Source organism: Ascaphus truei, chromosome 20 (genome assembly GCF_040206685.1).
Source record: "Ascaphus truei isolate aAscTru1 chromosome 20, aAscTru1.hap1, whole genome shotgun sequence".
In the NCBI taxonomy this organism is placed as follows: domain Eukaryota; kingdom Metazoa; phylum Chordata; class Amphibia; order Anura; family Ascaphidae; genus Ascaphus; species Ascaphus truei.
In genome coordinates, this window is record NC_134502.1 from 19135162 (window position 1) to 19153039 (window position 17878).

Here is a 17878-nt window from a genome sequence, read left to right on the forward strand (position 1 = left end):
TTCAATACAGATTATTTTGGATTACACCTCGTTGGTTGCTGTCTCTTTACTGGTCTTTGGGCTGGTTCGTATGATATGTGGATCCCTATGGGACTAGCAACTGCCTTTTGCCTTACATTAGAGTGCTGACTGCTTGCTATATATATATATATATATATATATATACAGTGGTTGACAAATCACCAAAAAATCTACTCGCCACACAAAAAAATCTACTTGCCACCTAGTACCAAACGTGTGCTGCTTGGGCCAATATTTACTCGCCGGGGGGTTAAATCCACTCGCCCGGGGCGAGCAAAAGTATAGGTTTGTCGAACACTGTATATATATATATATATATATATATATATATATACATATACACACACACACACACACACACAAACACACACATAAAGAGAGTTATATACAATAAGTGCATCAGGTAAGTCACATTTTTGTTACTCAAATCCGGTGAAACTGAAATATTACAATGCTGACATAGCAGCTTACAGTATCGTTACGTTACAATAAAAGGAAAAGACTGGCAACATTTCTAAAGGGTCCTCAAATTCATATTTGACAACAATATTTCCCGAAACAAAACCAAAAGAAAAGTGGAAGGATTTCACAATAGGATAAACTGCATAAAAATACATTGGGGGAAAAATTGGGAATCATTTTACATTTGCTGTTTTTTTTAAAAACCCATATGTGTATTGATAGTTTATATATAGGGTGAAGAAAAGAAAAGGGAAGAGTTAATCACCAAACCTTGCCCTTTTTTATTTCGATCGTATATTTACCTCTGAAATCTACCAGCATCGTTTTAAAAAGATGAAAAAAATAAAATATAAATTTTTAATTTTTTTTTTTTATCGCTTTTTTTTTGTTTATGGGTTTACGGCTGATAAATGCAGAAACCTTTCCAAAGTCATAATGGTCAGGGTTTAGAATGGGATTAAAATGTTTAAGTCTTGTAAGAACTTAGACTGGTGGCGGCTGTGAGAGTCTCCGGTAGACTGTTCCAGTTGTGGGGTGCACGGTGAGAGAAGGAGTGGCGGCCCCATACTTTGTTGAACCTTGGTCAGGGTTTATAATGATCAGGGTTTAGAACGGGATACAGACCTCTTGATGAGGCGTTACCAATGATCTGCAAAGTGGTCTCCTTGCTTTCCTACGTTTTCCTAGGAGATGTGATCTCCAGAACTGGACACAGGATTAATGGTGACGTCTGTGAAATGTGGAATCGCCACCTTTCTGTGTCCTACTGGAGATGTGACCTCTGGAACAGAACAGAGACATTTAGATGATGAAGTCTGACCAAATGATCTGTAATGTGGTATCACTACCTTCCTAGGTCTTTCTGGAGATGTGACACCCAGAACTGGATAACATACTCTAGATCAGGTCTGACCAATGGCACAAGTGGCATCAACATGTCCCTCTTTATTCTGCATCCTGGGTCTCCCCACCTATTTGTTATAATGTGTACCTGTCAATGGAAGGCTTCAATTTTCCAGATGTAATGAATGACCTCCACATTCTTCCCTTGACTGCACTATACCACTCACTCTTCTGTTCTGTTACAGGAGTGGAACCTTTGGACTAAACGCGTCAACATGAAAGAGGAGACCCCCTCTTCCTGCCGAGAACATTCTCCATTCCTTGGGCTAGGTCAGTGTCTGATGCCTCTCGGACGCTTCATAGCTGCCACATATGTGATTTCCACCCATCTCATTAAAGGTCCCTCCTAGGACCAAAAAGACACAATGGCCGTGATGTATTGTATGGCTCATATCTACAAGATCAATGCTCTGCTTAGGCATTACTGTAGTCCCCTTACCGTCTATCTGCTCTGTGCCTTACTGGATATTGTAAGTAAGTAGACTCCCTCTCTCTCTCCTTAGCTTTTCCTTGTTGGGGCTCTAGCAGGGAGTGAGCATGGAATAATCTGATTGCGTTATCATTGGGCTAGAGAACCAAGTATAAACAATAGCTCCTTACCTGTTACTAACCCTTATACCCATTTAATATGTTACTGCCCTTAGGTGACTTTTGTTCTACATGGTAATGACCTTCGACCCATTCAACAGGTCACTGTCATTAGGTCAATTTTCTCCCACATGGAACTGGCCCTTTATCCCATACATTGTCACTTGGTCACTTTGGTCCCTAGTGGGAGTGAACCTTTAACCCATTAAACATAACACTGGCACTAGGTCACTTTGGTCCTTTGTGGGATTGACCTTTTCACCCATCAAAAATGGGTGATACATGGGCTTTTTAAAAAAAAAATCTTGCCTGAACCAGAGGTCGGGAGACCACAAAGCCCTCTGGGTCAGGGAAGGATTTCTGATTTAAGACCCCCCTGGGCCTACGCAGGAATTCAACCAAGGCACACCATGGCTGGTATTGTAAGGAGTTAATAGGCTGGAGGCTACAGCACTGAAAATCAACTCCAGTTGTGTTTGCACTGAAGATTGACTTTATGAAGGTCAAGTTTAGCCTGTGTACATAGGATGGATGGTCTCACTGCCTCCACATTTCATATGCTTCATCACTTAATTTTGAAGGAGTGCCAAAGATGAATTGCCAGATAACATGAGATACAAGCTCACATACACTTATTTCCTGCTGTAGACAGATATTTTGTTAGCTTTAGATGGGAGAGAATATGATTGCAATGGGGCACTGTGGAGAAAGTTGGTGACAAAAGTATGGCCCGTCTGGTCTGTCCTTCCTACTGCAGGGTGACGATGTGACGCAGGCAGAAGAGAACTACATTATGTCCCATGGAGTCTGTGCCTCACACCGCAGGGTAAAGCAGTGACACAGACAGGAGGGAGCTATGGGACATGGAGTCTGTCCCTCCCCCCGCAGGGTGACACAGTGACACAGACAGGAGGGAGCTATGGGACATGGAGTCTGTCCTTCCCCCCGCAGGGTGACACAGTGACACAGACAGGAGGGAGTTATGGGACATGGAGTCTGTCCTTCCCACCGCAGGGTGACACAGTGACACAGACAGGAGGGAGCTATGGGACATGGAGTCTGTCCCTCCCACCGCAGGGTGACACAGTGACACAGACAGGAGGGAGCTATGGGACATGGAGTCTGTCCCTCCCCCCGCAGGGTGACACAGTGACACAGGAGGGAGTTATGGGACATGGGGTCAGTCCCTCCCACCGCAGGGTGGCACAGTGACACAGACAGAAGGGAGCTATGGGACATGGAGTCTGTCCCTCCCCCGCAGGATGACACAGTGACACAGACAGGAGGGAGCTATGGGACATGGGGTCTGCCCCTCCCCCCTCAGGGTGATACAGTGACACAGACAGGAGGCAGCTATGGGACATGGTGTCTGTCCCTACCCCGCAGGGTGATACAGTGACACACAGGAGGAAGCTATGGGACATGGGGTCTGTCCCTCCCCCGCAGGGTGACACAGTGACACAGACAGGAGGCAGCTATGGGACATGGGGTCTGTCCCTCCCACCGCAGGGTGACACAGTGACACAGACAGGAGGGAGCTATGGGACATGGAGTCTGTCCCTCCCACCACAGGGTGACACAGTGACACAGACAGGAGGGAGCTATGGGACATGGGGTCTGTCCCTCCCCCGCAGGGTGACACAGTGACACAGACAGGAGGCAGCTATGGGACATGGGGTCTGTCCCTCCCACCGCAGGGTGACACAGTGACACAGACAGGAGGGAGCTATGGGACATGGGGTCTGTCCCTCCCACCGCAGGGTGACACAGTGACACAGACAGGAGGGAGCTATGGGACATGGAGTCTGTCCCTCGCACCGCAGGGTGACTCAGTGACACAGTGACACAGACAGGAGGGAGCTATGGGACATAGTGGAGCAGTCTTGGATGTAGTCACAATACAAGCGGTAAGTGCAGAATAAATGAGTTTTTCAGTATTAGGTGATACTTTTTTTATTTGGACTAACAATTTATGTCATAGGACAAGCTTTCGAGAGTTCAAGCCTCAAAATCTTGTCCAATTACATAAATTGTTAGTCCAAATAAAAAAGGTATCACCTAATACTGAAGAACTCATTTATTCTGCTATTTCTGTTATATATATATGAGTGGTTTGACTTGCTTTGCTAGTCCCATGCTGTGCTTAAAAGCTGTGAACAACAATGCATTTGCTTATATGGGCTCCATGTGAATGGATATTCCAGGCAAAAGGTGACACATTGTGTGCTCATTTGCATGTAATTTCCCAGAATCCCTTGTTGCGGTGGAAGCACTGTATGCTAGATGATAATGGTTGAAAGGCAGGTTTGCAGACCTGTCTAAGACGTGAATGTGCTCACAAGTGATATTCTTTATTTGCTATATGCTAACGGTGGAGGTTTTTTGTTGCCTTTTTCACGTACCATAATTTAACATGTGCATACATACATACATACATACATACATACATACATACATACATACATACATACATACATACATACATACATACATACATACATACATACATACATACATACATACAATTACATTAATATTTATTAAATACATTTACAAATATGCATTGAATTTTTATTTATAAAACGTATATTTTCTATTTACATATACATATCTTAACAACAAATTCCAGACAATACATGGGGACATATATCAGTCATTTTCAACCGAGGTTGCCAGGGGGGGGGGAGAGCTGGGGCGGCATGGTGGCACCCCACGTAGCAGTGACCCGGCGGCTACCCAGCTCAGCAGCCGCCCGGTCACTGCGATCCTTCCTCTCCCTGCCCCTGTCAGCGCCGGAAGTTGCTTCCAAGTTCTATATTATATATACAGTATATATATATACACACACACACACACAGTGGTTGACAAATCACCAAAAAATCTACTCGCCACACAACAAAATCTACTCGCCACCTAGTACCAAACGTGTGCTGCTTGGGCCAATATTTACTCGCCCGGGGGTTAAATCCACTCGCCCGGGGCGAGCAAATGTATAGGTTTGTCGAACACTGTATATATATAATATATATCAGTGTTTTTCAACCTTTTTGTGTATATATATATAAACACACACACACACACACACACACACACACACACACACACACACACACACACACACACACACACACACACACACACACACACACACACACACACACACACACACACAATAATCTGCACTAGTGCTGATGATGGGTTTCTACTGATAGGGAGCGATGAAGGGGTTCAGTGGCTCAGGCGTTTTTCGTTCACCCTCTGCTTTCAGATCCCAAGATGAATGACGCCTGCGCTGGGTGCGGTAACACCATCTCCGACCGATTCCTGCTGAGGGTGAACGAGAGATCGTGGCACGAGTGCTGCGTGAAGTGCGCAGCGTGTCTGCAAACCCTCTCCGGGACCTGCTACTACCGGAACCGCCAACTTTACTGCAAGGAGGATTACGAAAAGTAGGTCTGGCCATTACATGGTGGGGGGCTGGATGTAGGGCTAGTCTGGGCTCACGTCGGTATGCAATGCAATTTGCTTGAGTATGCAGTGCACACATGCTACGTGAGACCAATCCAATTCATTTTACCCATTAAACACGTCCCTGTCATTAGGTTACTTTTGTCCTATGTGGGACTGACCCTTTGACCCATTAAACACATCATTGTCATTAGGTCACTTTGCACCTACGTGGGACTGACCCCTTAACGGTTATGAGTGCCACATAGGACCAAAGTGACCTATTGACAGTGACGTGTTTAATGGGCTCAAGTTTAACCCATTAAACACGTCACTGTCATTAGGTCACTTTGCTGCAATGTGGGACTGACTTTTTAACCCATTAAACACGTCCATGTCAATAGGTCACTTTACACATACGTGGAACTGACACTTTAATGGTTTAAGGGTCAGTTCCACGTAAGTGCAAAGTGACCTAATGACAGCAACATGTTTATTGGATTCATGTGTCAGTCCCACGTAGGACCAAAGTGACATAATGACAGCAACATGTTTTTTGGGGTTTAACCCATTAAACACGCACTGCATTAGGTCACTTTGCTCTTACGTGAGATTGACCCTTTATCCCATTAAACACGTCCCTGTCATTAGGCCACTTTGCTCCTATGTGGGACTGACCCTTTAACCCATTAAATACGTCCCTGTCATTAGGTCACTTTGCTCCTACGGGGGACTGACCCTTTAACCCATTAGACACGTCCCTGTCATTAGGTCACTTTGCCCCTACGTGGGACAGACCCTTTGACCCATTAAACACGTCCCTGCCATTAGGTCACTTTGCCCCTACCTGGGACTGACCCTTTAACCCATTAAACTCGTCCCTGTCATTAGGTCACTTTGCCCCTACGTGGGACTGACCCTTTAACCCATTAAACACGTCCCTGTCATTAGGTCACTTTGCCCCTACGTGGGACTGACCCTTTAACCCATTAAACACATCTCTGCCATTAGGTCACTTTACCCCTACGTGGGACTGACCCTTTAACCCATTACACACGTCCCTGTTATTAGGTCCCTTTGCTCCTACGTGGGACTGACTCGTTAACCCATTAAACACGTCCCTGTCATTAGGTCACTTTGCCCCTATGTGGGACTGACCATTTAACCCATTAAACATGTCCCTGTTATTAGGTCACTTTGCCCCTACGTGGGACTGGCCCTTTAACCCATTAAACACGTCTCTGGCATTAGGTCACTTTACACCTATGTGGGACTGTCCCTTTAACCCATTAAACACGTCCCTGTCATTAGGTCACTTTGCCCCTACGTGGGACTGACCCTTTAACCCATTAAACACATCTCTGCCATTAGGTCACTTTACACCTACGTGGGACTGACCCTTTAACCCATTACACACGTCCCTGTTATTAGGTCCCTTTGCTCCTACGTGGGACTGACCCGTTAACCCATTAAACACGTCCCTGTCATTAGGTCACTTTGCCCCTATGTGGGACTGACCATTTAACCCATTAAACATGTCCCTGTTATTAGGTCACTTTGCCCCTACGTGGGACTGGCCCTTTAACCCATTAAACACGTCTCTGCCATTAGGTCACTTTACACCTATGTGGGACTGTCCCTTTAACCCATTACACACGTCCCTGTCATTAGGTCACTTTGCTCCTACGTGGGACTGACCCTTTAACCCATTACACACGTCCCTGTCTTAGGTCCCTTTGCTCCTACGTGGGACTGACCATTTAACCCATTAAACATGTCCCTGTTATTAGGTCACTCTGCCCCTACGTGGGACTGGCCCTTTAACCCATTAAACACGTCTCTGCCATTAGGTCACTTTACACCTATGTGGGACTGTCCCTTTAACCCATTACACACGTCCCTGTCATTAGGTCACTTTGCTCCTACGTGGGACTGACCCTTTAACCCATTACACACGTCCCTGTCTTAGGTCCCTTTGCTCCTACGTGGGACTGACCCTTTAACCCATTAAACACGTCCCTGTCATTAGATCACTTTGCCCCTACGTGGGACTGACCATTTAACCCATTACACACGTCCCTGTCATTAGGTCCCTTTGCTCCTACGTGGGACTGACCCGTTAACCCATTAAACACGTCCCTGTCATTAGGTCACTTTGCCCCTATGTGGGACTGACCATTTAACCCATTAAACATGTCCCTGTTATTAGGTCACTTTGCCCCTACGTGGGACTGGCCCTTTAACCCATTAAACACGTCTCTGCCATTAGGTCACTTTACACCTATGTGGGACTGTCCCTTTAACCCATTACACACGTCCCTGTCATTAGGTCACTTTGCTCCTACGTGGGACTGACCCTTTAACCCATTACACACGTCCCTGTCTTAGGTCCCTTTGCTCCTACGTGGGACTGACCCTTTAACCCATTAAACACGTCCCTGTCATTAGATCACTTTGCCCCTACGTGGGACTGACCATTTAACCCATTACACACGTCCCTGTCATTAGGTCCCTTTGCTCCTATGTGGGACTGACCCTTTAACCCATTAAATACGTCCCTGTCATTAGGTCACTTTGCCCCTACGTGGGACTGACCATTTAACCCATTACACACGTCCCTGTCATTAGGTCCCTTTGCTCCAACGTGGGACTGACCCTTTAACCCATTACACACGCCCCTGTCATTAGGTCCCTTTGCTCCGACGTGGGACTGACCCTTTAACCCATTACACACGTCCCTGTCTTAGGTCCCTTTGCTCCTACGTGGGACTGACCCTTTAACCCATTAAACACGTCCCTGTCATTAGATCACTTTGCCCCTACGTGGGACTGACCATTTAACCCATTACACACGTCCCTGTCATTAGGTCCCTTTGCTCCTACGTGGGACTGACCCGTTAACCCATTAAACACGTCCCTGTCATTAGGTCACTTTGCCCCTATGTGGGACTGACCATTTAACCCATTAAACATGTCCCTGTTATTAGGTCACTTTGCCCCTACGTGGGACTGGCCCTTTAACCCATTAAACACGTCTCTGCCATTAGGTCACTTTACACCTATGTGGGACTGTCCCTTTAACCCATTACACACGTCCCTGTCATTAGGTCACTTTGCTCCTACGTGGGACTGACCCTTTAACCCATTACACACGTCCCTGTCTTAGGTCCCTTTGCTCCTACGTGGGACTGACCCTTTAACCCATTAAACACGTCCCTGTCATTAGATCACTTTGCCCCTACGTGGGACTGACCATTTAACCCATTACACACGTCCCTGTCATTAGGTCCCTTTGCTCCTATGTGGGACTGACCCTTTAACCCATTAAATACGTCCCTGTCATTAGGTCACTTTGCCCCTACGTGGGACTGACCATTTAACCCATTACACACGTCCCTGTCATTAGGTCCCTTTGCTCCAACGTGGGACTGACCCTTTAACCCATTACACACGCCCCTGTCATTAGGTCCCTTTGCTCCGACGTGGGACTGACCCTTTAACCCATTAAACTCGTCCCTGTCATTAGGTCACTTTGCCCCTACGTGGGACTGACCCTTTAACCCATTAAACACGTCCCTGTCATTAGGTCACTTTGCCCCTACGTGGGACTGACCCTTTAACCCATTAAACACATCTCTGCCATTAGGTCACTTTACACCTACGTGGGACTGACCCTTTAACCCATTACACACGTCCCTGTTATTAGGTCCCTTTGCTCCTACGTGGGACTGACCCGTTAACCCATTAAACACGTCCCTGTCATTAGGTCACTTTGCCCCTATGTGGGACTGACCATTTAACCCATTATACATGTCCCTGTTATTAGGTCACTTTGCCCCTACGTGGGACTGGCCCTTTAACCCATTAAACACGTCTCTGCCATTAGGTCACTTTACACCTATGTGGGACTGTCCCTTTAACCCATTACACACGTCCCTGTCATTAGGTCACTTGCTCCTACGTGGGACTGACCCTTTAACCCATTAAACACGTCCCTGTCATTAGATCACTTTGCCCCTACGTGGGACTGACCATTTAACCCATTACACACGTCCCTGTCATTAGGTCCCTTTGCTCCTACGTGGGACTGACCCTTTAACCCATTAAACACGTCCCTGTCATTAGATCACTTTGCCCCTACGTGGGACTGACCATTTAACCCATTACACACGTCCCTGTCATTAGGTCCCTTTGCTCCTACGTGGGACTGACCCTTTAACCCATTAAATACATCCCTGTCATTAGGTCACTTTGCCCCTACGTGGGACTGACCATTTAACCCATTACACACGTCCCTGTCATTAGGTCCCTTTGCTCCTACGTGGGACTGACCCTTTAACCCATTAAACACGTCCCTGCCATTAGGTCACTATGGCCCTACATAGGACAGACCCTTTATTCCATTAACAATGTATTTACCATTAAGTTACTCGGGGGGGGGGGGGGGGGGATGTCACCCTTTAAAGGCAGCATTTCTTACTTTGTTTATTTAGTTATTTAAGCTATAGGATTGAAGCAGAGGGTTTAGCCGGAACTGAACTAGGTTCATTCATCTCCAGGGACCCCCTGCTTCCCGAGACACAGACCCTCGGCAAAGTTTGAAGTTCCTGTGTCATGCGGGGGGCCAATAGGAAGACGGCACCAGATGATGTCGGGGCTTCCTATTGGCCACCGCAGAGCTCGAGAGCTTTGAAACGCCACCAATTACATGAGCCCAGTTAGTGAGCCGGAGCGGCTACCGGCACCCCCTATAGGAGGTCTGGATCTCTGGGAGCAGGGAGTCCCCCGAAGCTGAAATTAGTGGGGCTCCGCTCAAGAGACCCTCTGCTTCCATCCAATGTTACAAAATGGAAAACAGCCAGCTGGATTGTTGCTTTAACCCATTAAAGCTGCAATTCAAGCTGTCGTTTAAAAAAAAAAAAAAAATGGCATTCAATATGTTCATCAATACAATCTGCACACTGACAAGTGATTAGCTAAGTTGCCGATCGATCCGTTCTCCTGTAATCGATCGCTGAAGATTCGGCTCGGGGATTCACTACACGCATCTTGGGTGCTCTTCTGCTGCACTGACAGCCAAAGTTCTGTGAGGAAGATCATGTGACCGGGCAGGCGCTAGATTCAATTGGTTCACTGCTAGTGAGGGAAGGGCTCCAAAATGTGACGTTGTTTCAGAAGGGGAAGGGGATGTGACTTTGTATATGGTTGCTATAGGAACAAAAATGCCTGTTACATTAGAATACATTAAAAATGTCTTTAAAATGTAATTTTTTTATTTTTTTAAATGCTAGTATTTTCTCATAGTACAGAACTAATTTATTAAAAAAAAATTATATATATATATATATATATATATATATATATATATATATATATACACGTATATGATATTGCTTGAACTGCAGCTTTAAAAGGAAAAAAAAAACACATTTTTGTTTCGCTTCAAGGTAAATCTAGAAATCCTATTGAGTAAATAAAATATATTTATCGCCTGTCCCTGTAGGATACGAATAGAAACGGGTCGAATATTTGGGGCGGATTTCGGAAATGCGAGAAAATATGGGAAACGGATTTGGGCAGATTCGCCCATCTGTAGATACGAATGCAGCTAAGTCCGTTACGTTTCAGCGGGCTGGTGGAAAGTTTATCACAGGCTGGGAACTGTGAATACAAGAAGCCTTGATCAGCTAAATCCTGTGTTAATTAATAATTAACGGCTTCCTGTAGGATTTGCAATGTCCATTAACCCCTTGGCATCCAGGGAGATCTGCAAATCATCATCATCCCATTCCCAGATTGGATTTGCACACGAGGAAGGGGTTAACATTTTTCTTACACTATGCATAGTCTTGGATGCCAGGACATACGTGAAAACGAGAGGTTACTCTCAACGTATTACTTCCTGGTAACGCATTTTTATAAATAATTACATAAATAAATAGTCTCGGATGGTTATTAATAATATTTTTGTCGTGTGTTTTGATAGTGCTTAATGGTTAGGAACATGTTTTTTCTACATTAGGGAGGAGTTATAGGGAGGGGATATATGGAGTAATAGGAGGAGTTATAGGGAGGGGTTATATGGAGTAATAGGAGGAGTTATAGGGAGCGGTTATATGGGGCAATAGGAGGAGTTATATGGAGCGGTTATATGGGGCAATAGGAGGAGTTATAGGTAGGGGTTATATGGGGCAATAGGAGGAGTTATAGGTAGGGGTTATATGGGGCAATAGGAGGAGTTATAGGGAGAGGTTATATGGGGCAATAAGAGGAGTTATAGGGAGAGGTTATATGGAGTAATAGGAGGAGTTATAGGGAGAGTTATATGGAGCAATATGAGGGGTTATAGGGAGGGATTATATGGGGCAATAGGAGGAGTTATAGGTAGGGGTTATATAGGGCAATAGGAGGAGTTATAGGGAGAGGTTATATGGAGTAATACGAGGAGTTATAGGGAGGAGTTATATGGAGCAAAAGGAGGGGTTATAGGGTGGGGTTATATGGAGCATTAGGAGGAGTTATAGGGAGGGGTTATATGGAGTAATAGGAGGAGTGATAGGGAGGGGTTATATGGAGTAATAGGAGGAGTTATAGGGAGCGGTTATATAGAGTAATAGGAGGAGTTATAGGGAGGGGTTATATGGAGCAATAGTAGGAGTTATAGTGAGCGGTTATATGGAGTAATAGGAGGAGTTATAGGGAGGGGTTATATGGAGTAATAGGAGGAGTTATAGGGAGGAGTTATATGGAGCAATAGGAGGGGTTATAGGGAGCGGTTATATGGAGCATTACTAGGAGTTATAGGGAGGGGTTATATGGAGTAATAGGAGGAGTTATAGGGAGGGGTTATATGGAGTAATAGGAGTTATAGGGAGCGGTTATTTGGAGTAATAGGAGGGGTTATAGGGAGAGGTTATAAGGAGTAATAGGAGGAGTTATAGGGAGAGGTTATATGGGGCAATAGGAGGAGTTATAGGGAGCGGTTATATGGAGTAATAGGAGGGGTTATAGGGAGAGGTTATATGGAGTAATAGGAGGAGTTATAGGGAGGAGTTATATGGAGCAATATGAGGGGTTATAGGGAGGGATTATATGGGGCAATAGGAGGAGTTATAGGTAAGGGTTATATGGGGCAATAGGAGGAGTTATATGGAGCGGTTATATGGGGCAATAGGAGGAGTTATAGGTAGGGGTTATATGGGGCAATAGGAGGAGTTATAGGGAGAGGTTATATGGAGTAATAGGAGGAGTTATAGGGAGGAGTTTTATGAAGCAATAGGAGGGGTTATAGGGAGGAGTTATATGGGGCAATATGAGGAGTTATATGGGGCAATAGGAGGAGTTATAGGGAGGGTTATATGGAATAATAGGAGGAGTTATAGGGAGCAGTTATATGGGACAATAGGAGGAGTTATAGGGAGAGGTTATATGGGGCAATAGGAGGAGTTATAGGGAGAGGTTATATGGAGCAATAGGAGGAGTTATAGGGAGGGGTTATATGGAGTAATAGGAGGAGTTATAGGGAGGGGTTATATGGGGCAATAGGAGGAGTTATAGGGAGGGTTATATGGGGCAATAGGAGGAGTTATAGGGAGAGGTTATATGGAGCAATAGGAGGAGTTATAGGGAGGGGTTATATGGAGTAATAGGAGGAGTTATAGGGAGCAGTTATATGGGACAATAGGAGGAGTTATAGGGAGGGTTATATGGAGTAATAGGAGGAGTTATAGGGAGAGGTTATATGGAGCAATAGGAGGAGTTATAGGGAGGGGTTATATGGAATAATAGGATGAGTTATAGGGAGCAGTTATATGGGACAATAGGAGGAGTTATAGGGAGAGGTTATATGGAGCAATAGGAGGAGTTATAGGGAGGGGTTATATGGAATAATAGGAGGAGTTATAGGGAGCAGTTATATGGGACAATAGGATGAGTTATAGAGAGGGGTTATATGGAGCAATAGTAGTTTTTCACCATCTTGTTTCTAAAAATGTGTCCGACTATGCCATAAAACAACTTCAAATGTGGGACATTATCTTACACCTATTACTTTGAATGGATTGTAAGGCAAATTCTGGCTTAGGTTTTTATTATGGTACAGTATTGCACTGCTTTGTAAATATGGGCCTATACCATCCCTTAATGTGAATAAGGATGTTTTTCTTTTCAAAAGTGGCACTCTTCTAGTTCTTGATCTAATCAATCACTATTGTGCTCTGTTATTGACTTGCATATTTTCTAAGCAGTCTTCTGACTTGAATATATGTATAACGGGTAAACAGTGTGTTGACCCACCAGGTGCTCAGAAATACACAGTGCTGTTGAATGTTATTATGAAAATGATTAGGGAACATCGGTCATGGCGAGCCCCAAACAAGTGAACATGCATGCAGTCTTTCCCAGCAATTGGCTTTGCATAAAGCACTAATGATATTGAGATAGAAAGACTCACTTATGAATGGAGCAAGGCCAGCCATATCCCACTGAATTCTTAATGATGATTTTGAAGTATAACCAGCCTCACACTGAAGAGACCCACAAGGTCAAAAACAGCTGTCTGTGAGTACGGTTACTAGCTCTGCACTTCTTTAACCCAGGCTGTGCTGAAAAGCCGTGTGATACGCAGGCGTATCCATGTCAATATGGACATAAAGCATAAGGTGACACTGTGTACTCACATTACATGTCATTTCCCAGAATCCCTAGCTGCAGTGGAAACATTGGAAAAAAATAAAAAGTGAACCCCCCTCCCCCCTCCCCTAAATAACAAAGGAGCAGTATTTTGCAATTCCCCCCCCAAACTGTAGTTAAATAAAGAGTTTGTGGGATGCAGGCCTGCAGAGATAAGGCCGCAGCTGCAATGTGGCATCCACAAGTTACACGCTATGTACAGCGATGAAATGCTTTAATCCTACAGATACCACCCCCCCCTTATTCCTCTCCTTTGGTCCCGGGCCACAGACTTCCTTTGGCACCTGATTTAAAGCTCAAGATCCTTGAACGCCCAGCCTGGGCCTTATCACTACCCGCCAACAACTACGAGAAAAAAAAATAGAATTGCACGGGTGCGTTGAAACGTTTGTAAGGTCTTTTTTGGGGGGAGGTTCCTACGCTGGGCTTTGAAGCTCCGGTTTGGTACGTTGGGAGATGCGGAGGGGGGGGTAGGCGGGGAATGTCAGTAAATGTTTGATACTCTCCTCATACTCCCACGTTGAAATACTTTGAACGCTTCTTTTTCATCAGCCAGACAGAGGGAAATTTTTTTTTTAGTCTCGCTGGATAACTGCAATAATGTTGCACGTATGTGTGTGTCTGTTTATAGCTTTGCTTATTCTTGTGTGATTATAGATTGAAAAAATACTTTGTGTGTGTGTGTGTGTGTATACCTATATATATATATATATATATATATATATATATATATATATATATATATATATATATATATACAATAATGCCACATTATTGTATGCCATATACCTATTTGAGCCTCATCTTACCCTTCTGTGGTTCATTTTGGGGATCTTTTGATCTCCACTGTGAGTGTCGGGCTTACTCTCCATTCATTTGCATTACAACTGCATTTCCACTCTGTTAAGGTTTTTTCACACACATTTTGCAAGGTTAAGAGCTCCTCACTGCATTTTCCCTGTTTGCCTTGTGTTGTTTTTATTGTATGTTATTTCTCACCTTGTTTTCGTTGTTGCTTCAGTCCATGACAGAATAAACTTTTTTGGATATTATTACTTTTTATGATCAGAGTGCTTGTGTTGGGATTTCCCTGTCTTCCTGTGTTTTCATACTTTAGTTCCCATAGCACCGTCACTTACCTGTATTTCGGTATATCTGTGGCTGGTGATCATGTTCACCCTTCTTGGTCTTTGATGCGGTTATGTTTGTGTATATATATATATATAACAAATAATTGTTATATGCACAAATTGTGAAATGGATAACATATTATTGTAATAAAGCAGAACTACGGCTAAAAGAAGGAACACACACAAAAAAGTGACAAAAACCCTCCACAGGAAAGCAAATATGCAAATATAACTGTATGCTCATCTGCATGTCTTAGGCAGGTCTGCAACCCCGCCTTTCCCCATTATCACCCAGCATACAGCACTTCCACTGCAGCAAGGGATTCTGGGAAATGACATGCAAATGAGCACACAGTGTCACTTTTTGCCTCAATAACCATTTTTAATATGGTTCCCTATAGGCTTAAGCTTGCTGCATGGTCACAGCTTTGAGCACAGCCAGGGTTAAGGTGCATACCCAGAAAACCACCCACAGACAGCCGTTTCGACCTTGATGGGTCTCATCAGTGTGGGGTTGATTTTACTGGGAATGCAAGAGAGGCTATGGGATAGGCTAAACCATAATACTGAGTTAAGTTATGGTGAGTAAAAAAAGTGACAAAAACCCTCCACAGGAAAGCAAATATGCAAATATAACTGTATGCTCATCTGCATGTCTTAGGCAGGTCTGCAACCCCGCCTTTCCCCATTATCACCCAGCATACAGCACTTCCACTGCAGCAAGGGATATATATATATATATATATATATATATATATATATATATATATATATATATATATATATATATATATATATATACATACAGACAGATGGAAAAGGCAGCTCATCAAGGAATAACCAATTCCTAACACATGTGAAAAAAAACAAATAGATGAGCGCACGCTCCTATTTGCATGTATATAAAACAATTTAGTAAAAATTCAGACAATTAATATAACCAATGAAATACATGGAAATACGATTTAAATATGTATAGTATTAAAAATTGGACAAGGGTGGATGCTGTGTCCTATAGAACAAAGAGGAATGCACCTTGAGGGTTAATGAAATGTCTATTAGATGTGTGTGTTAATGTAGTCCTCCTTGGAAGTAGGGTTAAGATGATGGGTAACTCCAGTAAAAGATGCACACAACCAAACAGTTCCAGTGGTAGTTGGTAGATAAGTGACTCCTGACAGAGTAAACTCTAACATATGCTGATTCGGATTTGCTATGATAGCGCCCGGCAGCTAAAAGCCTCGTGTCCCGGAGTAATGCAGCCAGTCTGCTTTGGCAATATAATTACGGAGTACCTGATCGGTAAGATGTGAAGAGTTGACACCTGCGTCCTTCAGCCGGGGCAGTACCCCGTAAGGCTCCGTGGGCAGGGATAGCTGTTGGCACTCTAATTCACAAACCGATTTTGCCCGCTCTTCCGGAGGAACTTCTGCAGCATATACGAGACAAGTGGGGGACTGTACCCAGATGTGAGGCGCCACACCAGCTGATTCCTCACATAGAAACTGGGCTAGCAGAAAGACACAGCCTCTCCATATTCAAAAGGTTCACCCTCAAGGATTCCTCATACAGCGCCAACTTCATCAGGGGATAACTTATCTTACTTCACTAGGGGTTATCTTATCTTACTTCACTTATTTGTCCGACGAAACGCATAGGGTATGTCATAACGTTGAACTCAGATGTGTTATGAGAAGGAGTGTCTCAATGAGTCAAAGATACTGACTGGCACTGAGTTTGAAGCAGGGGAACCTTGTGTCGGCTCCTTGTGACATTGGGCAAGTCACTTTATCTCCCTGCATTTCAGGCACAAAAAAAACCCCTTAGATTGTAAACTCTACAGAGCAGGGACTGTGTCTGCAAAATGTCTCTGTAAGGTGCTATGTAAAACTAGCAGCGCTATACAAGAACAAACAATATTATTATTATTAGAGAGGGTTGGGGTTCCCTACAATTTATCTGATCTCAGACATGCTATTAGAGAGGGTTGGGGTTCCTTACAATGCATCTGATCTCAAACGCGCTATTAGAGAGGGTTGGGGTGCCTTAAAATGCATCTGATCTCAGACGCGCTATTAGAGAGGGTTGGGGTTCCTTACAATACATCTGATCTCAGACGCACTATTAGAGGGGTTTGGGGTTCCTTACAATGTATCTGATCTCAGACGCGCTATTAGAGAGGGTTGGGGTTCCTTACAATACATCTGATCTCAGACGTGCTATTAGAGAGGGTCGGGGTTCCTTACAATACATCTGATCTCAGACGCACTATTAGAGGGGTTTGGGGTTCCTTACAATGTATCTGATCTCAGACGCGCTATTAGAGAGAGTTGGGGTTCCTTACAATGCATCTGGTCTCAGACGCGCTATTAGAGAGGGTTGGGGTTCCTTACAATGCGTCTGATCTCAGACGCGCTATTAGAGAGGGTCGGGGTTCCTTACAATGCATCTGATCTCATACGCGCTATTAGAGAGGGTTGGGGTGGGGTTCCTCAGAATTTCACAATATAATTATATGGTGCCTGAACCAAAAAAGGTTAAATAAAAACACTGCTATAGATAGAAAATCTAGATAACATGCCCATATATATTTATATGTCTATAATATAATATTGCCTTATTTGTGTGTGTTATTG

At 44.3% G+C, this 17878-nt stretch overlaps 1 protein-coding gene across 2 annotated transcripts in view; it reads left to right on the forward strand.

Annotated features, from left to right (window-relative positions):
• The window catches only part of LOC142470726 (LIM homeobox transcription factor 1-alpha-like), a 59977-nt gene that overhangs the window by 6267 nt on the left and 35832 nt on the right, over nt 1-17878 (forward strand). The window contains exons 2-3 of one of the 2 annotated variants that reach the window (XM_075577405.1): nt 1572-1656; nt 5243-5423. In XM_075577405.1, coding sequence (XP_075433520.1) covers nt 1602-1656; nt 5243-5423 — 236 coding nt within the window. In that variant the 5' untranslated portion in view covers nt 1572-1601. The other variant, XM_075577404.1, reaches the window with a different exon arrangement.